At 62.7% G+C, this 26367-nt stretch overlaps 1 protein-coding gene across 1 annotated transcript in view; it reads right to left on the bottom strand.

The window, feature by feature from the left end:
• INTS1 (integrator complex subunit 1) overlaps positions 1-26367 on the bottom strand; it is a 51192-nt gene that overhangs the window by 2099 nt on the left and 22726 nt on the right. Inside the window, exons 2-43 of the mRNA XM_008053365.2 lie at positions 25206-25270; positions 24071-24361; positions 23290-23486; positions 23067-23204; positions 22662-22821; positions 22404-22509; positions 22110-22296; positions 21874-22019; positions 21654-21795; positions 20524-20700; positions 19910-20018; positions 19202-19322; positions 18682-18759; positions 17634-17791; positions 16864-16960; positions 15681-15772; positions 15506-15566; positions 14044-14241; positions 13647-13776; positions 13200-13379; positions 12977-13126; positions 12464-12643; positions 12253-12357; positions 11139-11306; positions 10942-11053; positions 9454-9615; positions 9132-9278; positions 8665-8763; positions 8251-8375; positions 7450-7704; positions 6627-6786; positions 6250-6390; positions 5734-5920; positions 5528-5651; positions 4785-4909; positions 3965-4052; positions 3651-3877; positions 3357-3477; positions 2317-2447; positions 1708-1900; positions 935-1062; positions 518-630 (exon numbers count right to left, since the gene is read on the bottom strand). Of these exons, the coding sequence (XP_008051556.1) occupies positions 518-630; positions 935-1062; positions 1708-1900; positions 2317-2447; positions 3357-3477; positions 3651-3877; positions 3965-4052; positions 4785-4909; positions 5528-5651; positions 5734-5920; positions 6250-6390; positions 6627-6786; positions 7450-7704; positions 8251-8375; positions 8665-8763; positions 9132-9278; positions 9454-9615; positions 10942-11053; positions 11139-11306; positions 12253-12357; positions 12464-12643; positions 12977-13126; positions 13200-13379; positions 13647-13776; positions 14044-14241; positions 15506-15566; positions 15681-15772; positions 16864-16960; positions 17634-17791; positions 18682-18759; positions 19202-19322; positions 19910-20018; positions 20524-20700; positions 21654-21795; positions 21874-22019; positions 22110-22296; positions 22404-22509; positions 22662-22821; positions 23067-23204; positions 23290-23486; positions 24071-24361; positions 25206-25263 (6067 nt within the window). The 5' untranslated portion in view covers positions 25264-25270. The remainder of the gene's footprint in view (positions 1-517; positions 631-934; positions 1063-1707; positions 1901-2316; positions 2448-3356; positions 3478-3650; positions 3878-3964; positions 4053-4784; positions 4910-5527; positions 5652-5733; positions 5921-6249; positions 6391-6626; positions 6787-7449; positions 7705-8250; positions 8376-8664; positions 8764-9131; positions 9279-9453; positions 9616-10941; positions 11054-11138; positions 11307-12252; positions 12358-12463; positions 12644-12976; positions 13127-13199; positions 13380-13646; positions 13777-14043; positions 14242-15505; positions 15567-15680; positions 15773-16863; positions 16961-17633; positions 17792-18681; positions 18760-19201; positions 19323-19909; positions 20019-20523; positions 20701-21653; positions 21796-21873; positions 22020-22109; positions 22297-22403; positions 22510-22661; positions 22822-23066; positions 23205-23289; positions 23487-24070; positions 24362-25205; positions 25271-26367) is intronic.

Genomic DNA, 26367 nt, shown 5'->3' with positions numbered 1-26367 from the left:
GCACCCGGCCACTGCCCAGGACCCAGAACAGAGCCTGGCAGGCCGCGGGCACTCAACGGAGCTGTCACGACCAGGAGCCCACGGGGAGCTGCCTTCGGAGGCCCAGCACGTGTCCCGAGTCTCTCCCTGCCATTTCCTTGTGACGTCCTCTCCTCTCCCTGGACCGTCACTGCAAGGCAGGGTGCTCCCCCTGTGGCCCTGCACCACCACGGACAGCCAGAGAGCTGCGCTCAGCACAGTTGGTGAGACCAGGCTCGAGTCACTCGGCCACTCGTGTCCACCACCTGCTGACCGCAGCTGCCAGGCCACCACCAGACAGGTAAGGCCCACAGATGGAGACGGGGGACGTGAGAGAAGAACCAGGGACTGGCCTCACCCACTAGAGCCAGGGAAGGCGCCATCAGTCAGAGCTTCACTCACATGGAAAGGACTGGAGGCCGGCGAGGGGGCTCATAAGCCCCCACTGGGATGCCTCAGGCGGTGGAGGGCTGGCAGGACTGACCCGCGGCTTACTTACCCTCACCCTCCTCATCCAGGCCACGGTCGGCCCTGCCGTCCCTGCTGGGCAGGCTGAGCCCCGCGAGGAGGGACTTCAGCATCACCAGGTCGCTGTTGTCGAAGGACAGGTCACTGGGGAGAGAGAAGACACTTTCGCATGGGGAGACGACGCTGGCGGAAGGCGGGCTGGGGGCGCTGAACCAGGGTGATGAGGAGAGGCCCCAGGTGGCGTGGGAGGCCAGGGCGCTTGGGAGGACAGACGGCCACGTGTGTGGGGAAGGGGCCCCAGAGCTATGGGGAGGTGACACAGACGCAGGCATCCACCACCCAGAGCCTCGGCACTGCATTCAGCACCTCGGCTCGGCCTCTGCCTCCCCACCTTGGGAGCTTGCAGACCCAGACCTCCCGGAAACACCCTCAGCCCCCTAGCACACACTGGAGTGGGTCGGCGTGCTTTTGCAGGAAGGAGACGGCAGCCGGGGCGTTGCAGGTGATGTACTTGTGGATGAACTGCACGAATTTGTTGATAAAGGGAGCCAGGTGGCGGGAGGACTTCCTGTAATTCTGTAAGGGAAAATGTTCAGCGCCCGGGGCACGGAAACAGTTCCCAGGAGTCCCGTTCTGCTCCCCAGAGCCTCGGCAAAGGGTCCCTCTCACACAGCCACGCTCTGACCACAGTGCAATAAGCTGAGGGTCCCAAAGGTGGCCAGACGTGGCCCTGGCCCTGCACGGAGCTGTGATACAGCAGACGTGCAGGTACCCAAGGGGGACATGTGACAAAGTGGACGACTGGCCCGACGAGGCACTCGTGACATGCGGAGGGCCGAGCGGAGGGCTGAAGCTGGGAGATCTGGGCTTCTCGCAACGAGGGTTCCTCCAGGCACGCGGAGGAGGGATGGGGGCTTCGGGGTGAGAGCCAGTCCCCGGGGCAGGTGGAGGAGACAGCGGCTGCCAGAGAGGCGGCCTGGCCCTGACCCTGGCCCTGGCCAAGGGACTCGGCCCCCCGTGAGCTCCGCCGGGCTTGGCCTGGCCCGACGTGGGAGCAGACATCCGAAGGTGCGGGTCGGGAGGGGACGCACGGGGAGGAGCAGCTGGGTGGCTGGGTGCAGGGAGGGAGACTCGCCGCAGACGCCGCCTGCAGCGTGCCACAGAGGCGTGGAGCCCCACAGAGGCTCTGCTCGAGGCCGGCCGGCCAGCGCGGGCGCCCACCAGCAGCAGGCGGATGAAGGAGAGCAGGCAGTCCCACAGCGCCCCCTGGTGTTCGCCGCGGAACAGCCGCGGCTGCAGCAGCTCCAGCACCCCCAGCACGTGCAGGAAGAAGGTCAGATGGTTCTGCTGCCGGAACTCCTGGAAGTTGAGGTGGGTGCGGCCGTGCAGAAGCGCGGCGATCATAGGCAGGTGCCTGAGACGGGACGGCGGCGACAGTCACCTGGGCATGCCCCCACGAGGGCCCGCCAATCTGTCCACAAGCCCCTGGCGCCACGGGTCCAGGCGCTTTGAGGACCCAGAGCCGGGACAGCAGCTGTGTGTCCCCAGGCTTCCTCCAGGCTGCCACCCTCCCAGGACCTGCCCGCGGAGCTCGCTGCCACTGCCCTGGGTCTGTGAGGGGACAGGCTCGTCTGACCTGCCCTGCTCCCAGGCCCAGCCATAGGCCAGGGGCCATCGTGCCAGCTTGTAGCCACAGAACCTTTCTTTCCACATCTGGAATGCGGGTCGGACTTCCGGAGCAGGAGGGACGAGGCCCACCCAGCCTCTGCCCTGGCCCCTCCCGTGAGATGAGACCCCCAACCTCCCCAGCCGCAGGCGGAGGGGCCGAACCTGAGCAGCAGCAGGGGGTGGGCCACAGCCAGCTTCCGGCAAGCCATGTTGGCGTCCGCCCCTCGCTCAGACGACCGGGAGTCGCTGGTGTCCGCAAGAAGGGTGATGAAGCGGTGGATGAGGCTGTCCAGCTGCAAAGGGACACTGAGGCTGGGGCTGCCGCCTCCCCCACAAGTGCCTCTCACACCATGGGCTGCCAGCTTGGACGGGCAAGACAGGGCCCCCCGGGAAGTGTGTGGGTCTCCAGGGCTAAGGTCCCGTTGTTGAGCTCTGGGTGCTGCTCAGCGACCAGAGCAACCAGTGCCCTCTTGACACCTGAGCTTCCTGGGAGGCCAAGCCGATCGCGCTTCCTGCACACCCCTCGCGCGGCCGAGCATGAAGTCAGCCTGACCCAGAATAAAGAAAGGCTCTCGGCACCAAACACAATGATGCACTGAGTGAGAAAAAGGAAAACCATGTATAAAGTATGACAGCGTGTGAGGCCACACGTAACTGCAACAACCAGGAGGAACAGTTGGAGGTGACCCTCCTTCCCGATGCCAAGCAGAGGGCCCCTGGGCCACAGCGGAGCGCAGTGAGCACAGGCAGCCCAGCCTCCCCTTCGGGGTGTGTGCGGCCCTCACGGCAGGCCCGTTACCGCCCCAAACTGGAAACAGCTAAATGTCCACTCATGGCAAACGGATAAACAAGACCTGTCCAGCAGTGGACACGGCCACAAGGGGAAGGAGCGGATGGCTCCTGTACCGTGTGACACAGTGGGCTCAAAGCTGTGCAGGGATGCCCAGCAAATGACACACACTGGGTCCGCTGACGTAGAGCTCCAGAAAATGCAAATAAGTCTATGGTGACAGTGCAGCAGTGGTGAGCCAGGAAGGGACAGCAGGAGGTTCCAAGGACACTCCTCCTCTTGACTGTGGTAATGGCCCACGGGTGCACACATTTGCCAAAACGTACCCTGCTGGGCTCTGCATGGCCTTCTCCTCCGCCCCCCCAAGCCCGCCGGCGCTCAGGCCAGCGGAGCACTTAGAGCTGTGCCTTACCCTGCAGATGCTGCCGCCGGCCCCGTCGCTGTGCAGCAGGGTCTCAGGTACATGCACCCGGAGCTCCGGCCGCTGCAAGTAGAGCTGCAGAAGCAGGTCCCGGCAGCGCCTGCCCAGCACACTGGAAGGGAGATAGTGGGGCTTGCTGGGAGACAGGGATGGGGCCACCATGGCAATGGGTGTCAGGCAGGCAGGGCCATGCATGCCAACGGGAGCCCCCCGAGCTGGACCTGGGCCTTGACCCCGTGAGGCCCGCGCGAGGGGCAGCACCCAGAAACACGGGCCCCCAAGCACCTGTCCCCCCGCTGCTGGACGCAGCCTGCCAGGTGCTCCGTCACCCTCCTGATGCTGTCGTCGTCCCCACGGCAGCAGCTGAGCAGCAGGGGCAGCCGGGCCTGGATGAGGCTGCAGGGGGCCGCGTCCCCGTCCTGGCTCCGCGCCTCGGCCTCGGCCAGGATCAGCTCCACCAGGCTGATCAGCTCCGGGGCCTGGACCCGCAGCACCAGCTCCTCCCGCCGCTTCTGCAAGCCGGTGCCGCCATCAGCCCAGACGCGTCAGCCTGGGCTGCACCACCCGCTCCTCCAGGCTGCCACCCTCCCGAGACCTGCCTGCGGAGTACGCTGGTCCCTGCCCTGCCAGATGCGTGGAACATGGATGCAGGCCCAGAGGAAGTCCAGGGAGGCCGAGGGGTCGAACCTGGAAGAAGACCCGGGGAGAAGCCCATCAGAAGGACGGACAAGACGGTCCCCGGTGAGGAGCCTCATCGCAGAGAAGCCACCAACACCCTCCTAAAGACAGCCCTGGGCTCGCTGTCTCCTGTGTGTCCACGGGCAAGTCAGCCAACTCTGCACCCACGGCGGGATGGAGCTTCCGTGCCTGCAGTGGTGCGCCTCGGGCATCTCAGCCCCCTCGGCACCCGCCACGCGGTGTCTTCACAGACAGATGGAGAGGCCACAGCACCGGATGTTCCATTCTTGTGACTGCCCTCACAAGGGTTAACCAGAGCAGAGACGTTGCGTGCGAGTGCAGCACAGGGGGCTGGGGCGTAGGCCCTGTCCCGCTGAGAGGGCAACGCCCCTCCAGGGCCCCTGGATCCTACCAGCCACCTTCCTGGGAACTGGGACAGCAAGGGCCTTGGTCAGCCTGGGCACCCTGCCACAACCCAGCTCCGCTGGGCACCTCTGGGCAGGAGGAGCCACAGCAGGCTCCGAGGAAGCCAGGACACCTACTGAAGGGCTGAGGGGACTCCAGCACCAGGGTGGGGTGAGGGGCAGATGCCCAAGCCCCTGAGCTTGGCGTTCTCCACGTCTGCCCCAAGCAGCACCCATGGGTGTGGCCACCAGAAGAGAAGACACACTCACAGCATCGCACTGTGCCCGTGCAAGGCGAGGGGCACCCAATGGGCACACAGCCTGGGGCAGTGCCCACCTCTGCTCCCGGCTCTTGCCCAACAGGACACGGATACACTGGTGCAGCGTGGACCAGCTGGACTGGTGCGTGAAGAGGGCCAGGAGGTAGGGGCGGAATGATGGCACCTGGGCCTGGCCTTTGCCCTGGGGGGAAGGAAGTTGGGATGAGCTCACCTGGGCTCACCTGGCCATAGGGTCAGCTGATAAAGGTCCGCTGACAGCACCCCAGGGAGCGGGAGCTGCCCGGAAGGCAGGGGCGCAGGGCGCGCTTCCAGCAAGACTAGGCAGCCTTTCTCAGAAGGAGCCTGAACTGGGCCCACGCCACTGAGGGTTCCTACTGGTGGCTGTACAATGCCTTCTCACCTCTTCCCTGCAGGGCAGAGGTGGCCCCGGGCTCCGTCCGGGCACCCCACCTCCCACCCCCAAGACCCTGTCCCTCCCTCTGAGGACTGCCCAGGGAGTCCTGCACCTGCCCTGCCTTCTGCTGACCACAGCCCGCTTCCTTTGGGAAGACAGGGCCTATGCTCGGGCCACAGGGCTTGCCTGGCCTGGAGCCAAATCTGGACAGGCACAGTGCTGGCCCACGACACGGGTGACCCAGGACTGGACTCTGCTGGAGCCAACAGAGAGATCTCATCCTCGCCCTGGGCTGCCACGGGTCGGAGTGGTGGGGCTGCTGGCGGACGCTGCAGGCCTCGTCTAGGCCAGGGTCACACCACTTCTGGCGGGGGGAAGAGGCCCCTGAGCTGAGGGCAGCCGTACCTTCCTCCGGGAGAAGAGCAACCTCTGCTGCAGGTCAGGGCAGGTGCTCACCACCTCGGGGTCCAGCATCTCCAGCCAGTCCACAAGGAGCCCTGACGCAGGCCCCAGCCGCACGGCCTCCAGGCTGCAAGGGGGAAGGGCTCAGGGAAGGAGCGCCTGGGCCCTCCCAGGGATCCCCCGGGACTGCCCGCGGCGCCCCAGCTCACCTTCCGCCATCTGCACCCTGCCTGCCTGAGGCCGGGGGCTCCTCCTCCTCCTGCAGCAGCAGGGAGCTCACCACCACGACGGGCTTTGAAGCTGGAGACTGGGAGGCAGCATCCACGGGGGCAGAGAAGAGCGCAGTCAGCAGCTCCTCCAGATGGGGGGACCTCACCTCTCTCAGCCCCCGGAGGACTATGCAAGGGACAGAGGGACAGCCGGCGTCACTTCCTGGCCAAGGAGCCTGCTGCACGGGACTGGGCTCGCAAGGCTGGGTGTGGGGTGATGTGTGGGACCCAACAGCGCAGCCCGGCCAGGGGCACAGCCAGGCACACGGGGCTCTTTGCTGAAGCGGGGCTCGCCAGAGGGGGTCGCTCCGGCTCATTCTCAAGAGATCCCACGGTGGGACATCTGGGCAGGGTTATCTGTGGGTGATTCCCAGGGAAAATGCTGAGTGGCCCAAGTGCCCCGCCAGGCAGTGAGGACCCGTCTCCAGGCCGGGGTGCGCACGGGGTAAGCCACACCTTTGCCAATGAGCTCTGGCTCCACGCCGCACCTCTCCCCAGACCTAAGGGTGGCGATGACGGCCTGGACGGTAGAGCTGACCACCTCCAGGTCCCGGCGGAAGGCCAGGGCCTCGGCCAGGTGCAGGAGCCCACTGCGCACTGTGAGAAGATCGGTGTGACCTTGGGGGCTCTACATCTGCTTCCACTCCTCCTGGGGTGCCCCGTCCAGGGAAGCCCGTGCACAGGGGCTCCCCTGGGCCCATGTGGGCCCTCCCTCCCTGAAGGCCCCCACATCGCTCCCCAGGCCTCTGGATGCCAAGGCACTCGGCCCTGCTGTCAGTGCCAGTCTAGAGCCTGGGCTTCCCGGCAGTGCTGACGGCCCCCGCCTGCCTCACCATCGCTGATCCTGCGCCGCGCTGAGTACTGGGTGGCAAACAGCTTGAGCTGGGCCTGGAGGGGCCCGCCCTCCACGGCGGGGCTATCCAGCCACTGCAGCATCTGCATGAGCACTTTGAGGAAGAGCGAGGAGAAGCCGGTGTCCTGCGGCACGCAGCGCTATGGAGACAACAGCAGCACATGGGCTGGGCTCCCAGGGCAGCAATGGCCACACACGGCATAGAACGTGGGCACCTTCCCCGCCCTTCTCGGAGAAACCAGGACCTGGTACCCGAGGCCCAGAGCAGGGGCTGTGCAGCTGGGGTGGGGCCCACAGTGACCAGCACCTGTGGCCTGGGCCACCCTTATCCCACCTGCCACCTGAGACACTGCCTGCCCTGCCCTTCCCGGACAGCCTCACAGAGACCCTCTTAAAGCCCTAGCTGGTGAAGGGTCCTGCTGTTGCCAACTTACGTCCACATGGCTCAGGAAGAACAAAGAAACTCCTGCACATACATAGACATAAGCAAGTGAGGCATCGCCACACACAAGCACAGGCAGGCGAGGCAGACGTGGCAAGAGCCTGGAACTTGGGGGTGGGCAGGACACACCCAGGCGGCTGCACTGTCCCTTCCCCCTGTTCAATGGAGAGGATTCACGCTGGAAAGGTGGGGTCCTGCCCCTGGCCCTTGGGGGAGTGTCCTTTTCATTTAGGGACAAAGAACCAAGGCCCACAGAGGTACAGCCTTGGGAAACCGCCCCAGAGAGGCAGAGCCCCTCACCACCCTCAATCCTCTTGGGCGCCACCTGCCGGCAGGGCCGGAAGCCTCGCGGCCTTTGTACCTGGTACTGGTAGAGCTGGCGCATCAGCGGGCAGGCCAGAAAGTGGCTGCGGTGCATGGACATCACCAGGGCTCCACCATGTGGTGAGCCTAACAGGGTGGCGATGGCCTGCAGGAAGCGCACCGTGATGCCTGGAACCTCGGGGTTGCCCTGGAGGACGCGGGCCAGCTCCTGGCCCAGGGCCTGCTGCAGGGCCAGGGCCACGGGGCGGGGGCTAGAATTCTGCCAGCGTGGATCAGGACTGAGAGGGAAGATCTGGAACAGAGAACAGGGTCGGAAAGCAGCGACAAGGCTAGGTGCCCTCACGCAGCTCCTGTGCCAAGGCTGTCCCCCGTTGGGTCCCTGTTCATCTGTGGCCCCGCCTCACGGCTTGGGCGGGGCAAGGCCCTTGAGGCTTATGCTGGGCACGGGGAACCCCGGCACCCAGGAGCTGCCCCAAGGATAAAGCTGTCCAGCGCCTGCCAAGGCGCCCCAGGTTCTTACAAGGAGGAGAGGTGGGTTTGGGGGAGGCCCAGCTCCAGCAACAAGACCCCGCAAACCCCCCAGCAAATGCCAGCAAGCCCTGGTTCCCACATGTAAGATGGGGCACTGACTGCAGGATGCAGGCGAGGATGTGGGGTAGATGAAAAGTGCAGGGAGGGTGCACCGCACCCCAAGACTATCTATAGTTTAGGTTGTGCGTGTGAGAGCAGCGTGCCACTGCTGGGCAGGCATGCGTGTGAGGGCCGCTGCGTGTGAGGAGGCAGGAAAGACATGCACGTGAGGGCACAGCTGTGGGGTCATGCACAGTGACACCAGTACCTGCAGGAACATGCCGGCCAAGTCATCCTCGGGGCCGAGCACGCGGACCTGGGTCCCGGCACGGATCCTGCCCTGGCCTGCAGGGTGCTCGGGGCTGCCCTTTGGTTTTGGTGCCTCTGTACTTTCTGCAGGGAGAGAAGACTGTCAGTCGCTAAAAATGCTGCTGGCCCACTTCCAGTGGGGCTGAGGTCTGCGCAAGTCAAGCCTGGTCCTACCCAAGGGCTGTCACCCAGAAAGAAGAGCCAGTGCCTGGGCCCCTTGGAGGACTCGTACTCCCCAAAACCCTGGGCCTCGCTTGGGCGTGAGAAGGGGCCAGACTCCGAGCAGGCGGCACGCCAGCCAGAGGAGCAGCCGAGGACTCCCCATGGCCTGGATCCCTGACAGTAGGCTACCCGTCAGGGAGGCAGCTGGTACCTCGGCGCGGGGGCAGAGAGGCCGTGAGCAGGGAGTGGAACGTCTGGCCTCCAGAGGCTCCTCTCTCGTGCTGGACCTCGACCAGGTGGGCCATGTAGTCTATAAAACAGAGGCGGGGTGATGCCCGGGTGTGGACAGAGAGCTAGTACCGCCCCTTCGACAGAGCTGGAGCTGGGGATGCCCCGGGTTCCGGGAACGGCCAGCAGCTGGGCGACAGGGACTTCTGGCAAGGGCTCGGCAGGGCAGAGAGCCCGAAGGCTCCTCCAGCCTCCAAACACCAGGTGCCTGGGAGGGCCCGGGCCTTGGCTTTCTCCTGACGGCACCAGCCGGGCCAACCCTCTGCTCTATCGCCTGCCCGTGGGGACCATCCACACCCACCTGACCTCGGCTCCCCAGCCCAGCCCATGGGCCCAGCCTCCCCAGGCCCTCTGCCATAGGTGCCCGCCCCATTGCACCCTGGGCCTCACTCTTGTCCATGATATTCTGCTCCAGTGTCTGGGGGTCGTGGGCCACCGCCTGGTCCAGGTACTGCAAGAGCTTACTCATGCTGGACACGGGGATGCCAAAGGACTGCACGAACAACAGCAGCTGCTGCGGCTCCAGGTCCTGCAGGGCTGCCGGCAGCGCGTGCTCAGTGAGCCCCAAGAGATCCCAGACCGACAGGAGATGGGCTGTGACTGGGATTGCCTCCAGCCGGCCCCAGAGCCCAGGTCTGCGAGGAGCAGGCATGAGGCCTAGGATGCCCAGCTAACTCCCCAGTCCCCTCCCAAGCCCAGTCCAGGTCTGTACCAGCGTCCACCAGGCGAGGGACCTCGGAGCGGATCATGCGCAGCTTCAGCCAGTCAGGCAGCAACAGCGCCTCCTCAGACGTGTCCACCAAGAAGGCAGTGGGCAGCGGCTTTTTCTCGGGAAACCAGATGTCCAGCAGCGCCTGGAACTCGCTGTCACCAGCTTTGGGAGGACCACAGGATGAATGGCCTTCTAGACGCCCCACCCATGGACCTGGACCCAAGAATAGCCCATGCCAAGGCTGGAGGCCCCCAGAGACCACCTGACACGAGTCCTTTCACCAAGAGGAAGCTGCGGCTTTGGAGGTACAAGGGAGACTCAGGTGTTGGGACGAGCCTGGCTACGTGCCAGGTGCTCTGCACACATTATTCAGTTCTCGCAACTTTTGTGAGAGGAGGTATTCATTCATTCCCTCAGTCTCGTTTTTTTGAAAGAGGAGACAGGGCCTTGCTCTGTCACCCAGGCTGGAGTGCAGTGATGCAATCACATATCACTGCAGCCTTTAGCTCCTGGTCTAAAGGGATCCGCCCGCCTCAGCCTCCCAAGTAGTCAGGACTATAGGTGTCACAGTGCTCGGCTTATTTTTTGTTTTTTTACAGAAACAGGGTTTCACTATTTTGCCCAGAGTGGTCTCAAACGCCTAGCCTCAAGCGATCCTCTTGCCTCAACCTCCCAAATGCTGAGATTCCCTTTTTATCCTCTGACAGCTGAGAGAAAGGAGCCCCATCGAGTCAAGAACTTGCCCAAGTGGGCTCACGGGTACTCCGGGACGGCCCTGGCCCCTGGTTGTGTGGCCTGAACCAGCTCCCGCCAGCCCTCTGGCTCCACAAGGTCAACGGGAAACCCAACAGGTCCTGGCTAGCATGGGGCCAGGAGACACCTGTGGCCCAACACCCGGGGCCACCACCTCCACCTGCCCCCAACAGGCTGCTGCTCCGGCACAGCCACCCACGCGCTGCCTGGCCCCAGCAAGGGTGCTGTGCCTCCCTCTACTCAGACACCGCGAGGTGAGTGGGTGCTGCTTCCGAGGGTCAGCAGGAGGAACACAGGGAAGGCTGCAGCCAAAAAGGCACGGCAGCTCCACACACCACCCGGCCAGCAGGTCCGCAGGAGCACAACCCTGGGCCCCACGGAAAGAAGTCAGAGCGTCAGGCAGCCTCGTGTGGGCTCTGCACCAAGGACGCCCAAGTCTCCTGGCTGAGCCACCAGAGCAAGGACAGACTCCGTGTCTGGGTGGGGTCGGCGGGGATCCGAGCCCCCGGCTGCCCTGCCCTGTCTCAGGGCTCGCCGTTGTAGAGGCCCTCATGTGGACGACCAGTCGCCAGAAAATAAATCAAGGCCAGGCGGGGCAGGGAGCTGTCCCGCCATGGCCAGGCAGGTCTTCCCACCTTGCGGGCTTCCTGCCCCAAAGCAGAAGGAGCGATGTCGCCCGGTAGGCCGGGACCTGCAGGACAGACCTGAAGGGCTGCTTTCCCCGGAGCAGCTCACCTCGGGGTGGGCCCAGCGTCAGCAGGATGACCATGGCATGCACCACGAGGATGTGCATGGTGGCCGTCTCCCCACTGCTCCAGCGCAGGAATACCTGGTCCTGGGACTCGGACTGCAGGAGAGAAGGGGGGAATGATGGCCCGGGCTCAGAGGGCCAGACTCAAAGGGCCAGGGCCGGGCGGTGCGCACAGCCTCACCCAGCTGTAGACCTCCTCGCCCTCCTTGCTCTGGCGCATGCGTCTCACATAGCGCGAGAAGATGGACAGCAGCGCGCCCAGCACAGCATCTGATGCAGCGCTGGAGGACAGCTTCGAGAAGAGGTGGGACATGATGGTGGAACGCTCCACGACCAGCCGGGCCACGTCCTGGGGAGGCAGTGGGCAGGCTATGAGAGGAGCCCGGCGAGCCCCATATGAGCCGGGGCACTGTGACTGTCGCTGGCAGTGTGTGAGCTGAAGCCGGCAGGAAGGTGGGGCCCCGCAGAGCCACAGCCCCTCCCTCAGCCACACCACTGTGAAGGGCACAAGGGCCTGAGCAGGCTCTGGGGAGCACACAGGGCTCTCCAGCAAAGGGTAGCAACCAGGCCCTGAGCAGACGTCCCTGTCTGCTACCTGCCACAGTGCGGAGAGGAGGGAGGAAATGGGGACACGCATACCATACTGCTGGCAACAGACCAAAAGGAGAAGGCCGGTGTGTGCCACCCAGACAGGGTATTTACACATTTGCACCAACAACACCAGGAGCCTGGCTGCACCACCAGGCTGTGCGTGAAACAGAGGCCTCATGGACAGGCGTGTGGGGTTTTCCTCTGTCCCAGCAGGGAGCCTGGGCTTCCAGAGGCCCCCTTCCCTGTGAGCAGTATTCACCCCTAATTCCATAAAGGCCTCAAACTTGAGAACACAGCTGAGAACAGGCTCGTGGGGAAGGGGTCAGGAGGAAGCCACCAGAAGGGGATGGCACTGGTGAGTGGGGAAGCCAGGAACTCCACAGCCCAGCAAAGAGAATGAGAGGCTAAGGATGGCACACGGGGGGCCTGGAAACCTGAGCCTGCATCCCAAACTCTGAAGGGAGGTGACTAAGAGCTGACTCCCTCCTCCCAGGACCAAGGCACCCTCACCCTGGTGGCTCCACACTCTCATGGCCTGGGAGAAATGCTCCGAGGAGTCCCAGTGACGAAGGGAGGGATGCAGCTGGCGGTGACCACCTTGACCCCCGTAGTCACGGAGCCTCCAGCCCAGGTCCAGGGCGCCATGCTGGCCTTGTCCCACCCCCCCAGGGCCAGGTCACTGTGCTGGCCTTGTCCCCTCTCACCAGGGCCAGGTCGCCGTGCTGGCCCTGCTCCTCCACGGGTGTGTGCTGGGACAGGTAGACCAGGTAGGCGCTGATGGTCTGCGGGTCGGTCTCCATGTGGATCGCCTGGGGAGGGTGAGGGCTGTCTGGCGGCTCCTCGGGGCAGGGCTGCCACCGCCACCACATCCCCACCACCTCATTGCTCCCGGTGCCCCGGGAATGTCCCCCTCACCTGCTGCAGAGCCAGGGCTGTGGTGCTCCGGACACTGTCAAACAGGGGCAGCCGGGGCAGGTCTCGCAGCAGCCACTGGTAGCCCTGCAGCCCATCTGTGTCCACAGCATCGTCCTCCATGGGGTGTTCCTTCTCCTCCCCATCCCGCAGACTGCCCTCGGAGAGCACCAGCGACAAACCCTGCAGCACAGGGGAGCCATCAGCATCATGGTGGGGTCACTCCCCGACCTCAGGGCAGAATGTGCCCCCAAAGCCTGAGTAGAGGCTGCAGTGTCTCAAGCGGCACGAGGCCCCTTCTTCAGAAAGCTCCTGGTTAGCACCTGCAGGGCCCACACGAACTAATTCATTTGGCCACCAGAAACGCTCCATGTCACTGCCAGGGGAGGAATGCCTGACAAGCAGCAACAGCTTCTGGTTCTTCGTGCTAGGGCCACCTTTCTTGTATTGAAGTTAGGAAGAGTCTAGGAGAGTGCAGTGCTCCTTTTGGACATAAAGCAGCAAGCCAGCCCTCACCTTCATGGCCAGCACCCTAGAGGCCACCTGGGAGGAGCCCAGGCGCCGCAGGAAGTAGTCCAGCACCTCGCACGTGGTCTGCTCATCAGCCTTCGGGCCCAGCAGCAGGTCCTGCAGGCGTCCCAGAAGCTGCCGCTGCTTCTGTTGTCTCTGCAGGGACAGGGGCGCTCAGGGGAGGGGCTGCCAGCAGGGGGCAGGAGGCTGTGGCCAGGCAGACACTGACCTGCCGCTTCTTGGCCTTCTGTTCTCTGCTCTCTCCCTCGTCCTCCTCTTCTCCAGAGGTAGTGTCGTCGGCAGCATCGTGAAGCAGGAATTCGCACAGGCACTGCACAGGCAGCACGTCCAGGGAGCCCTCGCTAGACTGCACCAGGTCTGCCAGCCAGGGCATGGACTGCGAGGAGGCCTGGCAGGCAACAGCAGGAGTCTGTGTTCAGCGCTTCCCCGGCCCCACGCCTTCTGCCGCCAGCCCGACTCCAGGGAGCCCCCACTCACAGCAGGAGGCTGGCAGAACCGGTGGCCCGCACGCGGGAGCAGCTCACTGTGCATCTATGTCAGGGTGCTCTGCCCTCTTCTGGCCGCAACGAGGCCACCGAACCAGAGCCCATCGAAGCCCCCAGAACGCTCCAGGCCACACCCCAGATCTCAGTCCTCTCCAAGCCTCAGAGCTCACCTGCCTCTGGATGATGTTGAGAAGAAAGTCTGGATTGCGGCTCCGACACAGCAAGTGCCCGAGGCGAAGGGACTGGTTGAGGCCTTTCACTTGTTCCAGGATATGAGGAGGAGGCCTCCGGGGGGGCCCTCTGAGGGTCAAGGAGGACACGGGAGTGTCAGAAACCCCCAGGGTGACAGTAAGGAGGGAAAGCCACTGCGCACCTTCCCCCCAGCCGTGCTTCTGAGGGGCCGACAGCCCATGAGAATGACATGTCCAGGTCTTGGCTGGGCCCAACTAAGCCTGTGACGTGGACTGGGCCCCAGGGGCATTTGAGGGTCTGCCATGGTCTCCACCCCACGCATGTCAACCATCTGCCTGGTTGGACTCAGTGCTGCCGCAGGCCTTGGCTACATACTGGGGGTCCAAGCTGGTGAGTTGAGACAGGAGGAGGCTGCTGCTCTCTGTGATGGTCTGCTTGGTGGAGGCGGCGGCCAGGTGGCCCTCGAAGGCCAGGATCTCCTGCTTCTCCCGCTGGGAGATCTGTAGCTCACGGTTGATCATCTCCGTGCGGGTCTCCTCATCCGTCAGGGTGCACGGTGGGTAGGAGTAGTTACTGGGGCAAGACGGGGGAGCTGTGAACCCCCTCATCAGAGGCTTGCTTCCCTCAGACCACCTCAAGGCCCCGGAGTCAAGACTCAGAACCCGGCCTGGCACACAGGTGTACTATCAGGAAAAGGGCCACTGTGTGGCCCCAGACACCTTCAGAGCTCTTTCCAGGACGCTTCATGCATCCTCTCCTGCCCCATGCCGTACTGGGGCCCTGTTGACCATAACAGACCCGGCAGACCTCCACCCACCAGGGGTCTGCTGCTCCCAGAGGTACGCATGGCTTGCCGGGAGGTGCTCACAGTTCATCTCCTTTCACACGTTCCAAACCTTGGCTTCCTTTGGTGCCCCTCACCTGGGCTCTGTCCCTAAAGTCTCACAAAGTCGGCCTGCACCCTTGTCATGACAGCCATATCTCCTGGTCTCAGGCCACGCGTGCATCTGGTTCCCACGCCAGAGCCACACACCCCTGGTCCTCAAAACCTCGCGGCCACATACATACCTGATCCCCACACCACCACACACACACATCTGAGTCCCACAATGTGGTACCACACACAGGCCCGGTCCCCACAACGCCACGGCCACACACACGCCTGGTCCCCATGCTATCAGTCTCGGGTCCACCCCACCTCGGCCACTGTCCTCCACATGGTGCCCTCACGGGACAGACCCTGACTGGCCCTGGAGACGCTCAGGTCCTCGCCTCATCGGGGCACCAGTGCTGCCAGGCCCAGGTCTAGGCGAACTGGGGTCACAACAGCCCTCGGCTTCTCCTGGCCAGGCTGTGCCATGCCACATCCCTCCTGCCCTGAATGGTCCTGTGCAGCTCGCCTCTGCTGATTCCACATGGGATCACATTTGGTCCTGAAAACCCACCCGGTCCACCTGGCCCCTCGGCGCCATCCTGTCCATCCCTCCAGTGTTAACACTATCCCCCAGCCTGCCCCATCCCCAATCCAGGCGAGGCCCAAGTGCTGCCCGGGAAGGGCGGGGCGGGGCCCGAGGACCTTCCCACTGGCGCCCCCATCGCCACTTTGGTCCACAGCCCCAGCCTCGGCAAAGGAGAGGGAGGAGACCAAAGGCAACACTCAGATCAGGACTTCAAGTCCAGAAGGGAACAGAACCAGGAACACCGTTCAGCCGCAGAGACGGTGGGTTCAGACTGAGCCAGGAGGCGGCTCCCACCCTGCTCCGCCCTCCGACAGAGACCAGGCCCCGCTCCTCCCACCCCCGCCCCACCCAGCCCACCACGGAGGTCAGGGACACACTTGGTCATCACCATCTCCATGAGCATCTTCAGGGTCGGGTACTCCTCCCAGGCAGCCAGGCCTAGGGAGCAAGAAGAGCAGGCGCTGTGGCTCCCCAGATACACACCCACCCGCTCCCAACACGTCTGTCCCAGAGAGGCCCTCCCATGCCCACAGCTGGCTAGGGAAGGCTCACCGATGTTCTCAGGGTTGAAGGCAGCAACGACCAGCAGCAGAGGCCACGCCTTCCAGTAGAGGGTGGAGATGGCCAGGTTGGGAGGCTGGTACCTGGAAGGAGCCAGCTTGTTGGGCTAGGCGGCAGCTGCCGAGATGCCTGTGATGTCAACAGTGGTACCGCCGAAGCCCTCTGTAGCCCCCTGGGACTGTCCCCCAGTGATATCTGTCTAAGCACGCATAACACTGCTCTGCTCAGAGCCCAACTCCAGACTACAGTCCAGGCCTAGACGCCAGCTCTGTCTCAGCAGCTTGGAGCCCTGGGCAATTCCTAAGCTTCAGTTTCCCATCTCAAAACGGGAACAGTGGTAAAGTAATAAATGCTCAATAAATGTTAGTCATTCTTACTTTTTATAACAGAAAACTAAAAACCCTAGTGTTCGTTAACGAGGAACTGCAATATATTTTAAAACCACCTATGACAAGATCATAACCAAAGTCCAGGCCTTTCAGAGGACGAAAGATCATACCTAGGGAGACTGAAGTGCCAGGTCTGAGACACTGCACACGCATGTCACCATGCCTCACATCAGCCACAGCAGAGATAGCACTAGCATCTGTCTGCTGGTGAGTGGACACAGACGTGGTCTAGCCACACACAGAATGTTTTTCCAGCGTCACCATGTGCTGTGGCACAGGCAGCCCCGGGAAACGCTATGCTCAGCAAAAGAAGATCCCATCTATATAAATCGTCCAGAAGGGCGAATCTCAGAGGATGGCCTAGAGGCTGCTGATGGCGGGAGGAGGAGGGGAGTGGGAGGAACAGGGAGCGATGGCGAGGGTGAATGAGTCTCGCTGAGGTGGACAAGACGTTCCCGAATCACAGTGAGGACTGTACGACCTGTGAGTGAGCTAGGAAACACTGCCCGGTGAGCAGGCAGAGTGTGTGTGTTACAGCTCAATGGCGCGCTTACAAACAGAGCACAACTCACAGCTGTGCAAAAACACAGCACACGCATGTCAGCAAGTGCAGCGAGAAAGTACGAGTGCGTTGGAGACACCACAGCAGAAGAGCAGGGGACAAGCTCTGGAAACCCAGATAACAGTGAGGACAGAGGCCAGGCCATGTGCTCTGGTTTAGCCTCACAGGGCACAGGGCACAGGAAGCTGGGATGGGGCCGGGGAGGAGCAGGTTCAGGCCTCACCCGGGCGGGAGCTGGATGTTCTCGGGGTGGTGGTAGGTGCACAGGTTCAGGACAGCGTCGATCAGCTGGATGCGCTCCACCTTCAGCACCTCCACATCTGCAAGCCGAGCCCACACAGTCAGAGTCCAGCCTACACACTCGGTGGACTGCCAGGAGCAGCAACAGCATGAAGCTGGCCCTGCCTGGGTAGCACAAGGATGGGGAGGGGACCCCCGAGCTGTGCCCGAAAGGACACGGGACAGCATGGGAGAAGCACCAGTCCTCTTGCTGGGAAACCGGGGCAGTGTCTCCTGGGAGCCTCTAAGCCAGGTCCTGGAGAGTAAGCAGGAGAGCCAAGGGACAGCAGAGGGCTGAATGCAGGGCATGGTCACACAGGGTCACAATGTGGGCAGAGCCCAGGGCAGGAGCAGCAAGCCTTGCTGCCATGCTGCAGGTTCCAGGGCCTGGCCCACGGGTGGTGGGAGGGCTGGATTTGAGGAGGAGACAGAAGCCCCGGCCTGGTTTGATCACACTGAGAAACTCCAGAAATATGACTTAAGTGTCACCAAAGACACATACGCACACCCAAATTCAGTTCTAGGTTCCTGAGCCTCCCACAAAATGATCCATTCACTTGAGCAGAGGGGCAGAAGCCCAGCCGACACCTGCTGCCTGTCCTGGGTGAGTGCTGGCACCCAGATGGCCTCTGCAGGGCTTGGGGAGTGGAGTCAGTAGGCTTGGTCACCTAGGGGGCCAGGACACAGTCCGAGCTAAGCACTCAGGGACCCTACCATCTGCCTGCACAGCTGCTGCTCGCTTCACCAGGTGGTCAGCAAGCTCCATGGCATCTGCGGGGCCCAGTGGAAGCTCACGGGACAGTCCAATGACCAGGATGCGCATCAGGGTATCTTCCAGGATGGGCACCTCCGAGCACAGACGCAGAAAGAAGCTGTGGGGGGTGGGGGAGTAGGAAGGAAACTTAACATGGGGACCAACCCCACCCGCCAGGACCCAAGCAAGGCTGGGGATGGGTCAGCCTTCTGCAGCAAAGTGCCATGGGCCAGTGGGGAGGGGCTGTCCACCCCAAGAGCTCATCCCTCTGCAGGACAGAAGCCCCAGCTCCAGGTCTTGCCTGGGCAGCGAGAGAACGGAAAGCCACTCACCCTCTCCTGTGGCCCTGGTGGCTACGTGTGTGCCACGTCCCTAACCAGCATTGTGGGTGAGGTTCCGCCATCCCACAAAGGATGTCAGGACAGCTCTTGCCCTCAGGGAGCTCGGAACCAGGTGAGCAGAGACAGACCCACATGGCCCCCCAAACCTAACTGAGCAGTGCCACAGGGAAGGTAGGTAGGGGGTGCTGAGCAGGCACACTGGAGATGGACCGGCATGCTGGCTGGGCAGCAGGAGCCCCAGGCAGGGACGGAAGCATGCTTCGAGAGCATGTGGGGTAACCACCGGCTTGAGGGAGACAGAAACCATGTGACATCAACCATGTGAGAGAGGCCCGCATGCACGGCTGTGTGGAAGCGATGAGGGATGGCCGGGGCAATGGGGGCTGCATGGAGGGCGAGGGACCCATGGATGTCCCAGAAGAGCAGAGGAGGCAGAGGTTTGGGGAAAGGCGGGGCTGGCATTGGCGTCATGTGGACAAGGTGGTAGCCAGATTCCTAGGAATGGAATGGCTTGACAGACACCAGGACAAGAGGAACACCGCAGCCAGGGCTGGGGGGACGGGATGCTGACTCGTGAGAATGGGGGCCCAGACTGCATCTGGCTCTAACTGCAGGAGGCAGCCCCTTGCCCACCCCCATCCCGGCCCCCGCCCCGCAGACTCCTCACTTGCGGTCACTCTCAGGCGGCCAGTTGTCCCACTTGTAGTAGGTCTCAGGCTGCTCTGTGAACAGCACTTTGTGGAGGCTGGGGGCAGAGAGAACCATTATCAGGAGGTGGGTGTTCAGGGACCACACCCCCCGTCTGTCCCAGGAAAGGGCGCCACCTCCCACAGGCCCAACTGGGTCACAGCTGCTGCTACAGAAGCAGGGCTGCCAGCTCCTCTGCTGCGTGCAGCCCACGGCACCTGCCAAGGACCTTAAGGACCCGCACAGGGCTGGTGGGACTGGACGCCAACTGTGCAATGTTTACAAACCACTGCCCGAGAATTGCAGCTCCCGGCCAGACAGGCCCAGCTCCCAGAGGCAGAGGCACCACGGGAGGTCCCAAGCACTCAGACAGCACGTCCTGAGTGTGAGGGTTGCTGCTGTCTACATGAAGGGGACACGCCTGAGTCTGGGAGCCCTTGCTTGGCCTGAGACAGCAGGACAGAGGGCCCAGGGCAGGGGCTGCACATGGCCGGACGCACCAGTGCACGTAGTCCTTGGGGGAGAGTTTGCTGATGGAAGGGACGACGGTGTGCAGCCACCAGACGGCATCTCGCTGGATGGCAGCGATCTGGTTCTGGAACGAGCGTAGCACCTCCAGGTCTGAAATGGACATGCAGGTTCAGGGATCTGACCGTGAGAGGGGTTGTGAGAGACTAGGTCAAGGCCGGCACTAGGGGGTTGGCTGGACATTACAAGGCAGTGGCTCAGGCCGTCCCAGCTTCCGGACCTTCTATGGATCTGGAGGTGGAAGCCGGCTGGCTGGAATGACACCCAAGGAGAACCCAGTAATCCTAATGCGCGTCCCTGGAACCCTCACATCCTGAATGACCTCACTTAGCCAACCGCTTCAAGTCCCTGTGGCCAAACCTTCCGCAGGACCGATGACAGCACACACCGGGCTGACTCCCACCACCTCCCTTCTTCGCCTTCCTGCCCTGCTGAAAGGCCGCCAGGCCCAGAACAGCCCCATGGCAGGCGCCAGAACAAATGACACACAGAGAACGTGGCCCTGATCGGGGAGCCAGTGTTAGTCCAGATGGCCAGAAACAGGGAGGGCAGTGTCCAGGAGCCCCCAAGTCGCCTTGAGTGGCCGTGCTGTGGGCCCACCCTCCCAGCCACAGCCGGCAGCCCCAAAGCGCCAGCCCAGACCCTGCTTGAGAAGGGCGGAACCCGGCCGCTATCCTTACTCCTCTTTTCTCCCTTGTCCCAGGCGACGCCGGCCTCCTTCACCTGAGCCGTGATGCCCAGCATCATGGACACAGCCAGCACATCTGTTATGTGGACCACAAACCGCTCCTGCAGGCATAGCGTGGAAGGGTTTGCATTCTAGAAGGGCCTGCCCTGGAGAGCCCTACACTACACACGTGCACACACACACACATGCACGCACACACACACGAACGGACCCAGAGAGGGAGCCAGGAGAGGACTGGCAGGAAGCTGTGGGGAGCAAGGTACTGGCCAGGTCACTGGAGGGGGGTTCAGCCAACAGAGCTTGACACAGCCTCCTCCTGAAAGGCAGGCTCCTTCACCCCAAGTTCTCCTTTCAGCATCGGCACCCTTGGATGCCTCCTGCACTCTCAAAGCCAGACGGCTCCTGTGCTGAGCCAGCCCTCGCTGGTGCTCGAGGGATTCGAGGGCTGTGGCAAGTGGCTCTCACTCAGCCCTGTGCCCACAACTGGGTCAGAGAACCTAGCAGGGGAGGGTGTGTGGGTAGACCCACCACAAGGGAACAGTCAAGGGTGGAACAGGGCAAGGGAAAGGCACAAAGCCCGTCTGCTGGACAGAGCAACCGAGGTACCTTGAACTCCATGTCCAGGTACTGGGGCTCCTTGCGCTCCTGCATGAGTCCAAGGCAGAAAGCCTGGAAGTTGATCTCATGCTTGGTCTGCTTGATGATCTCCCGGAGCAAGGCCCGTGAGGCCCGGAGGTAATCGTCCTTGTTGGTCAGCAGGTCCTGGAACACCATGGCCAGGAACTGGGGCAAAAAAAGGCCACGGGGGGAGCTGCCGGACAGCAGCCTCCCAGGGGACACCCTCCCCAGCAGCACCCACCCTCCTCACCTGTGCCCCACAAGAGGATGCACCTGCCTGCGGTCCTGAAACACTCAGGCTCACTCTGAGATGACAGGGCAGCTGTTGCTGGCTCACTGGCTACGAGCCCCTGGGGCACGGCGACTATATTTTTTTTACCTCTTGGCAACTGGCACATGGGAGCCAGTCCTCGTTAAAGGAGGGGACAGATTAACAGATGCTGGGGGTGCTGAACACCAGGCGCAGATCTGTCGATATGACCACACCATCCACCCACCCACTCCAGATCAAACAGCAGGAACCAAAGGTCTCAACCTGGGCCCTCCCAGGACCTGGCACCTTCCTTCAAATGCTGGGCTGCAAGGATAGTGGAGAACAGACCACGGGACCCAGCCCCGAGCCTCTGAGTGTCTCACACCCAGCTAAGCCTGTTCACAGCCTGCCATGCTGTAGCGATGGGGTGCCTTCCCAGGTCCTCCCTCCCAGGAGTCCTAAGTCCTGTCACAGCCAGGGCCTGGAGCCAGTGCTGAGCTTGGAAACCTGGGTGGCCTTCCAAGACTCAGGGCTCTTCCCTTCCAAATACTTTGTCTTCAAGAAAGACGTCACACACTGTGGCCACAGCCACTCTGGGAGTGGCTAAAGGCAATCCCAGGGGCATTTTGGAAGCCCCAGCTGCTCTAGAGCCCTGGAGCCCTCTCCACATGCACCATAAACCATCCACTCCAGCAAACGCTCAACAACAGATGTCGCCTGGCACTGGCACCCCCTCCAGCCTGGAGCCCCAGTCCAGTGGGACAGGAGGAGAGTCAGGCTGGGGCTGCCCGATCCTATAGCCCTGCTGCACTCAGAGCACCAGGGTTTCCCTATCGCACGGCCCCACTGGGCACCTGGCGCCTACCTTGGGTGCCAGCTCAGCGCTATGCTGCAGCACGGTGTAGAGGATCTGCATGTTGTTGGGGTTTCGTGCATTGGAAAGCTCGTTGAAGATCACAAACTTGATGGTGGTGCCCAGATTGTCCTTGTGTGCGTTCAGCAGCTCCCTACATGCAGAGCCGAGCATGTGGGGCGGGCTGCAAGTGGACTGCCACCTTGCCACCGCCTCTCCTGCCTCAGCTTACCTGACGCAAAGCATGTAGTGGTTGAGAAGGACCTTGGGCTTCAGGCGGATCTTGATCAGGTGAGAGATGACATCCATGTCCTCGGAGCCATGCGTGTTGCAGTTCATGCACACGGACATCAGCAGGTCTTGGGCCGGCCGCGTCAGCTGCAGGAAGGTCGAGGAGAAGCCATCGAGGTCACGGCCGCGTTCCCACAGGAAGGCCACCCCGCGGCCCCGGCGTGCCTCCACACCCACCTTGGGGTTCTGCAGCCACATCTCCAGTTTCTGCACCGCCATCAGCCGCACCTCCTTGTAGCCGCAGGTGGAGGTGAGCAGCCGCAGGAGGTTCCTGGAGACGTTGTCGATGGGCTGGCGCCGGTTGAGCTGGTCCCGCAGCATGTCCAGGACATACTCCTCCACGCTCTCTGCGAGGTCATCGTACCTAGGCCAGAGGGGTGAAGGCAGGAAGGAAAAAAGGCTGTCCCCAAGGCGCCCACCCCGCCCACCGCCCAGCCTCAGATTGGGACCCGGGCCGTGTGGCACACCTACCTGGGCATGAGCTGGCCCTCCTGCTCGGGGCTCAGCTTCTCCTCCGCGATCAGCAGCTCCGTCTGGCTGTCCTCCTCCTCCGTGAGGGATGGGTGGGGGCTGCTTCCTGCGCAGACCCGGACACGGCCCCATGGAGCACCTGACCCAGACCTCCCACCAGCACCTGCCCCCAGACCCAGACGCCATGGAGGAAGAAACTCCAGCTCTCCCCTGGGCCAGACACCCCAGCCTCGCCCAGCCAGCCCGCGCAGCTCTCACCAGCACCGAGGTCCCCACCGCCGCGCCCTGCCTCCCCCTGCAGCAGCATGCTCTTGGGGGGCATTTTGGTGTTGAATGCTGTCTGGACATTGTCCACAAACGTCTTGCAGTGGGGGCTGTCCACCCAGATGCGCTCCCCCAGGGAGTCCTCGATGTACACCTGCATGTAAGCCACACCCTCAGGCCTGGCCAGGCAGTGCCGTCCCCGAAAGCCCATCAGCTGCCCAGGGGAGGGATGGGGGATGGGGGCCCCCACCTACTTCTCAGTGCAGGAGACACACAGATGACACCCTCCTGAGAGAGCATGCCTGGTCCGCCTCTTTTTCCCGCTGGGGTCTCTGGTAGGCCCCCTCCCTCTGGCATTCTGCTCTTTACCACCTGAGGGGCCTGGGGCAGGTGACTCACCTTGACAAAAATCTCGGGCCAGTTCTCATCCTCCTCATACGCAGCCATGAGGAGGTTACAGGCCAGCACAGACACCAGACTGTTCCCTTTGGCCTTGAAATTGACGGAGGCATCCCGCCGCAGGAGGCTGCACAGGGCCTAAGAGGGCACATGGCGAGAGGCATCACCTAGGAGGAGACAGTGAGGCCCCATGCCTGCCACGTGGAGGACAGCCAGCCCCTACCTCGATGACGCCCTCGGTGGCGAAAATGTTGGGCTTGATCTTGGCCAGGTACATGAGGCTCAGGTACAGCGTGCTGTCGGGCTTGGCACGTGTGACCTTCAGCTGCTTCACGGCTCCACACAGCACACCCTCGATCCTGTCATCGTTGCCTTCCAGCTCAGCAGCCTCGATCTCATCCAGCAGCACCGTGGGCAGCACTGGCCGGAGGGGAGTCCGGTTAGGGCAGGGCCCACGGCAGGGGTCCCTCCAGCCACAGGGTACCCAGCACGCGAGGTCAGGACCGGCCTGTCGTGGCCGCGCTCCATCTTCTCCAGATAGCTGCCTACACAAGGGGCTCAGCAGCGGCCCCGAGAGAGCAGAACAGATGTCCCCTGACACAACAGCAGCCCCGAGGGGCAGAGCAGATGTTCCCCAGTACGACGGTGGCCCTGAAGGGGCAGGGTAGACGTCCCGACACAACAGTGGCCCCGAGGGGCAAAGCACACGTCCCCCAACACAACAGTGACTACATGGCTCATGCCCAGGGCTCAGAACAGTGCCTATCAGAAGGGGTGCCCAACAGACATGTCTGACGAACAACTGAACAGGGGACAAGCCAGTTCTCAACAGCCCTGGCCGTCCAGGCCTCAGAAGCGTGTGAGAGAATAAGACCAGACAGCTCTTCTCTTGAAGAACCCCCACAGGCAGACGGTACCGGGCCTGCAGGTGGCCCTTACAGATGCCTGGGGGACTGGCGTGCTGTGAGGCATATGCTCTAGGGAAGTCCACGGACTGCCTTTACCTTCGATTGGCACCACAGACGGCTCCTTAATTGAAGGAGAAATGGCTCGTTTTTCTGCCACCGCAGCCTCGGCCAGGCGCCCCAGGGCACTCAGCGGAGGCGTAGAGGAGAGCTTGGGGCGCTTGGTGAGGCCGGTCAGGGCTGAGGCACCCGACAGGGCAGCTGTAGCATCCCGCTTGCGCTCGGAAGGCAGGCCCGAAGGGGCTGGCTTCAGCAGGGTGGACGCTGCTTTCGACTCATTGGCCTGACCCTTGGAGCCCAGAGCAATGAAGTCCCCTGGCGGGGGGTGCCCTGCGGAGAAGAGAGACAGAATGAGGACGTCTGCAACCCAAGGTGGAGGAGGACTCACTCCACTCTCCTCCACCTAAGCGGGGCGTCAATGAGGCTCACAGGAGACAGGACACAAGCCTGAGTCAGTCATGCAGCATGGCAACAGCAGACCGGGGCTGTGGGATAGGACGGCAGCAGCTACAGAGCGCTTACTCCAAACTAGGCACCTCTACCCCACACCTATTTGCTTGCTCAGTCCTCAACGGCCTGCTGAACTGTACAATATGCTCACTTTACACGTGAGGCAGGGACATAGAGAAGTCAGGTGATATGCCCAATGATACAGAGCAGGCAAGTGGCAAAGCTGGGATCTGCACCTGGCGGTCTGGCTCCAGATTTTGTACTTTTAACCACCACATGGTACTGCCCCTCCTCCCGGCATGGGAGACCCTTCCATTACTGTCTGCTACCTTGGATTCAGTTCGATGAGACAGTCAGTGTCCGGGAGGAAGTTGCCACGGCCACAGCTCTCCCAGGGATTCCCAGAGCCACGCAGGACGAGCACAGTTTTATTTTTAGAGACAGGGTCTCACTGTGTCACCCAGCCCAGAGTACAGTGTTGTGATCATAGCCCACCGCAGCCTTGAACTCCTGGGCTCAGGCGATCCTCCTGCCTCAGGCTCCCAAGTAGCTAGGACTACAGGGGTGCACTACCATATCCAGCTACTTTATTCATTTTTTTGTAGAGGTAGGGTATCACTGTGTTGCCCAGGCTGGAGGGCAGTTTTGCTAGACCCAACACCTAAGCGGACTCAGGCGCTCCAGCCGAGCTCTTCCCAGGCCTCAGGTGGGGAGAAGGACGCACCTGACGGCTTGGCGGTGGCGCTGGGCCTCCGGACGGCAGCGGGCTTGGCCCGGTTCATCCTGCCACTCTGCGCAGTGCTGCGGTGTCACCTGCAGAGCAGCCAGCATGAGGTCACTCGCTCATGTGCCGGCTCACGAACTTGGCCCTTCCCCACGAGATCATGCGCTCATCCACTCACCCAAGCACCCGCACCCCAGCATGGAGTCATTCGCTCATTCACCTGCCGCCCACCACGAAGTCATTCACTCATTCACTTGCCCAGGCCCTCGTCCCCCGTCATAAACTCATTCGCCCACTTAGGCACTCATTCATTCATTCAGGTCACTCATTCCTTCTACTCCCTCATGCGCTAGCCCCCAACTAGCATAAAGCCATTTCTTTGTTCATTCACTCAGGCACTTGCCTCCCAGCACTAAGTCACTTGTTCTTTTTTTTTTTTTTTGAGTTGGAGTCTCACTCTGTCACCCAGACTGGAGTGCAGTGGCACGCTCCCGGCCACCGCAGCCTCGACCTGCGGGGCCCCAGTGATCCTTCCGCCTCAGCCTCCGAGGTGCCGGAACGACAGGCACGCGCCACCGAGCCCAACTAATTTTTTTTGGATGTATTGTAGAAACGAGGTCTGGCCAAGTTGCCCGGGCTGGTCTCGCACCCGTGGACTCAAGCGATCCGCTCACCTCGCTTCCCACAGTGCTGGGATGACAGGCGGAGCCGCGGAGCCCGGCCAAGCCGCTCGTTCTTTCGCCTCCTCGCGCGCCTGCCACCCCGCATGGAGTCACTCATTTGCTTCCTCGCTCACGCACTCGTCCCCCGGCATGAAGTCGTTAAGCGGCTCGCTCCCTCCGACTCCCCCCAGCACGAGGTCGATCCCTCGTTCACTCGCTCGGGCGCTTGTCCCCCACCGGGTCCCTGGTTCGCCCAGCACGAGCCCCACAAACAGGAAGCCCTCCGCTCGCCTGCCCCGGCACAAAGGCATCCGTTCGTTCCTCTGCCAGGCACGCGACGCCCGGCAAGAGGCCGCGCGCGGCCTCGCGGCCTCGCGCATGAAGTCACCCGCCCGCCCGCTGGCTCAGGCATCCGCCCCGAGCGCACAGGCGTCCCTTCGCTCGCTCCCCAGGCGCTCGCCCCCCCAGCGCGAAGCCGTCCGCTCCTCCGCTCGCTCGCG

The sequence above is a fragment of the Carlito syrichta genome, unplaced genomic scaffold (assembly GCF_000164805.1).
Source record: "Carlito syrichta isolate Samal-C Ts95f unplaced genomic scaffold, Tarsius_syrichta-2.0.1 Scaffold288106, whole genome shotgun sequence".
Lineage (NCBI taxonomy): Eukaryota > Metazoa > Chordata > Mammalia > Primates > Tarsiidae > Carlito > Carlito syrichta.
This window is presented reverse-complemented; position numbering and strand designations above follow the sequence as displayed.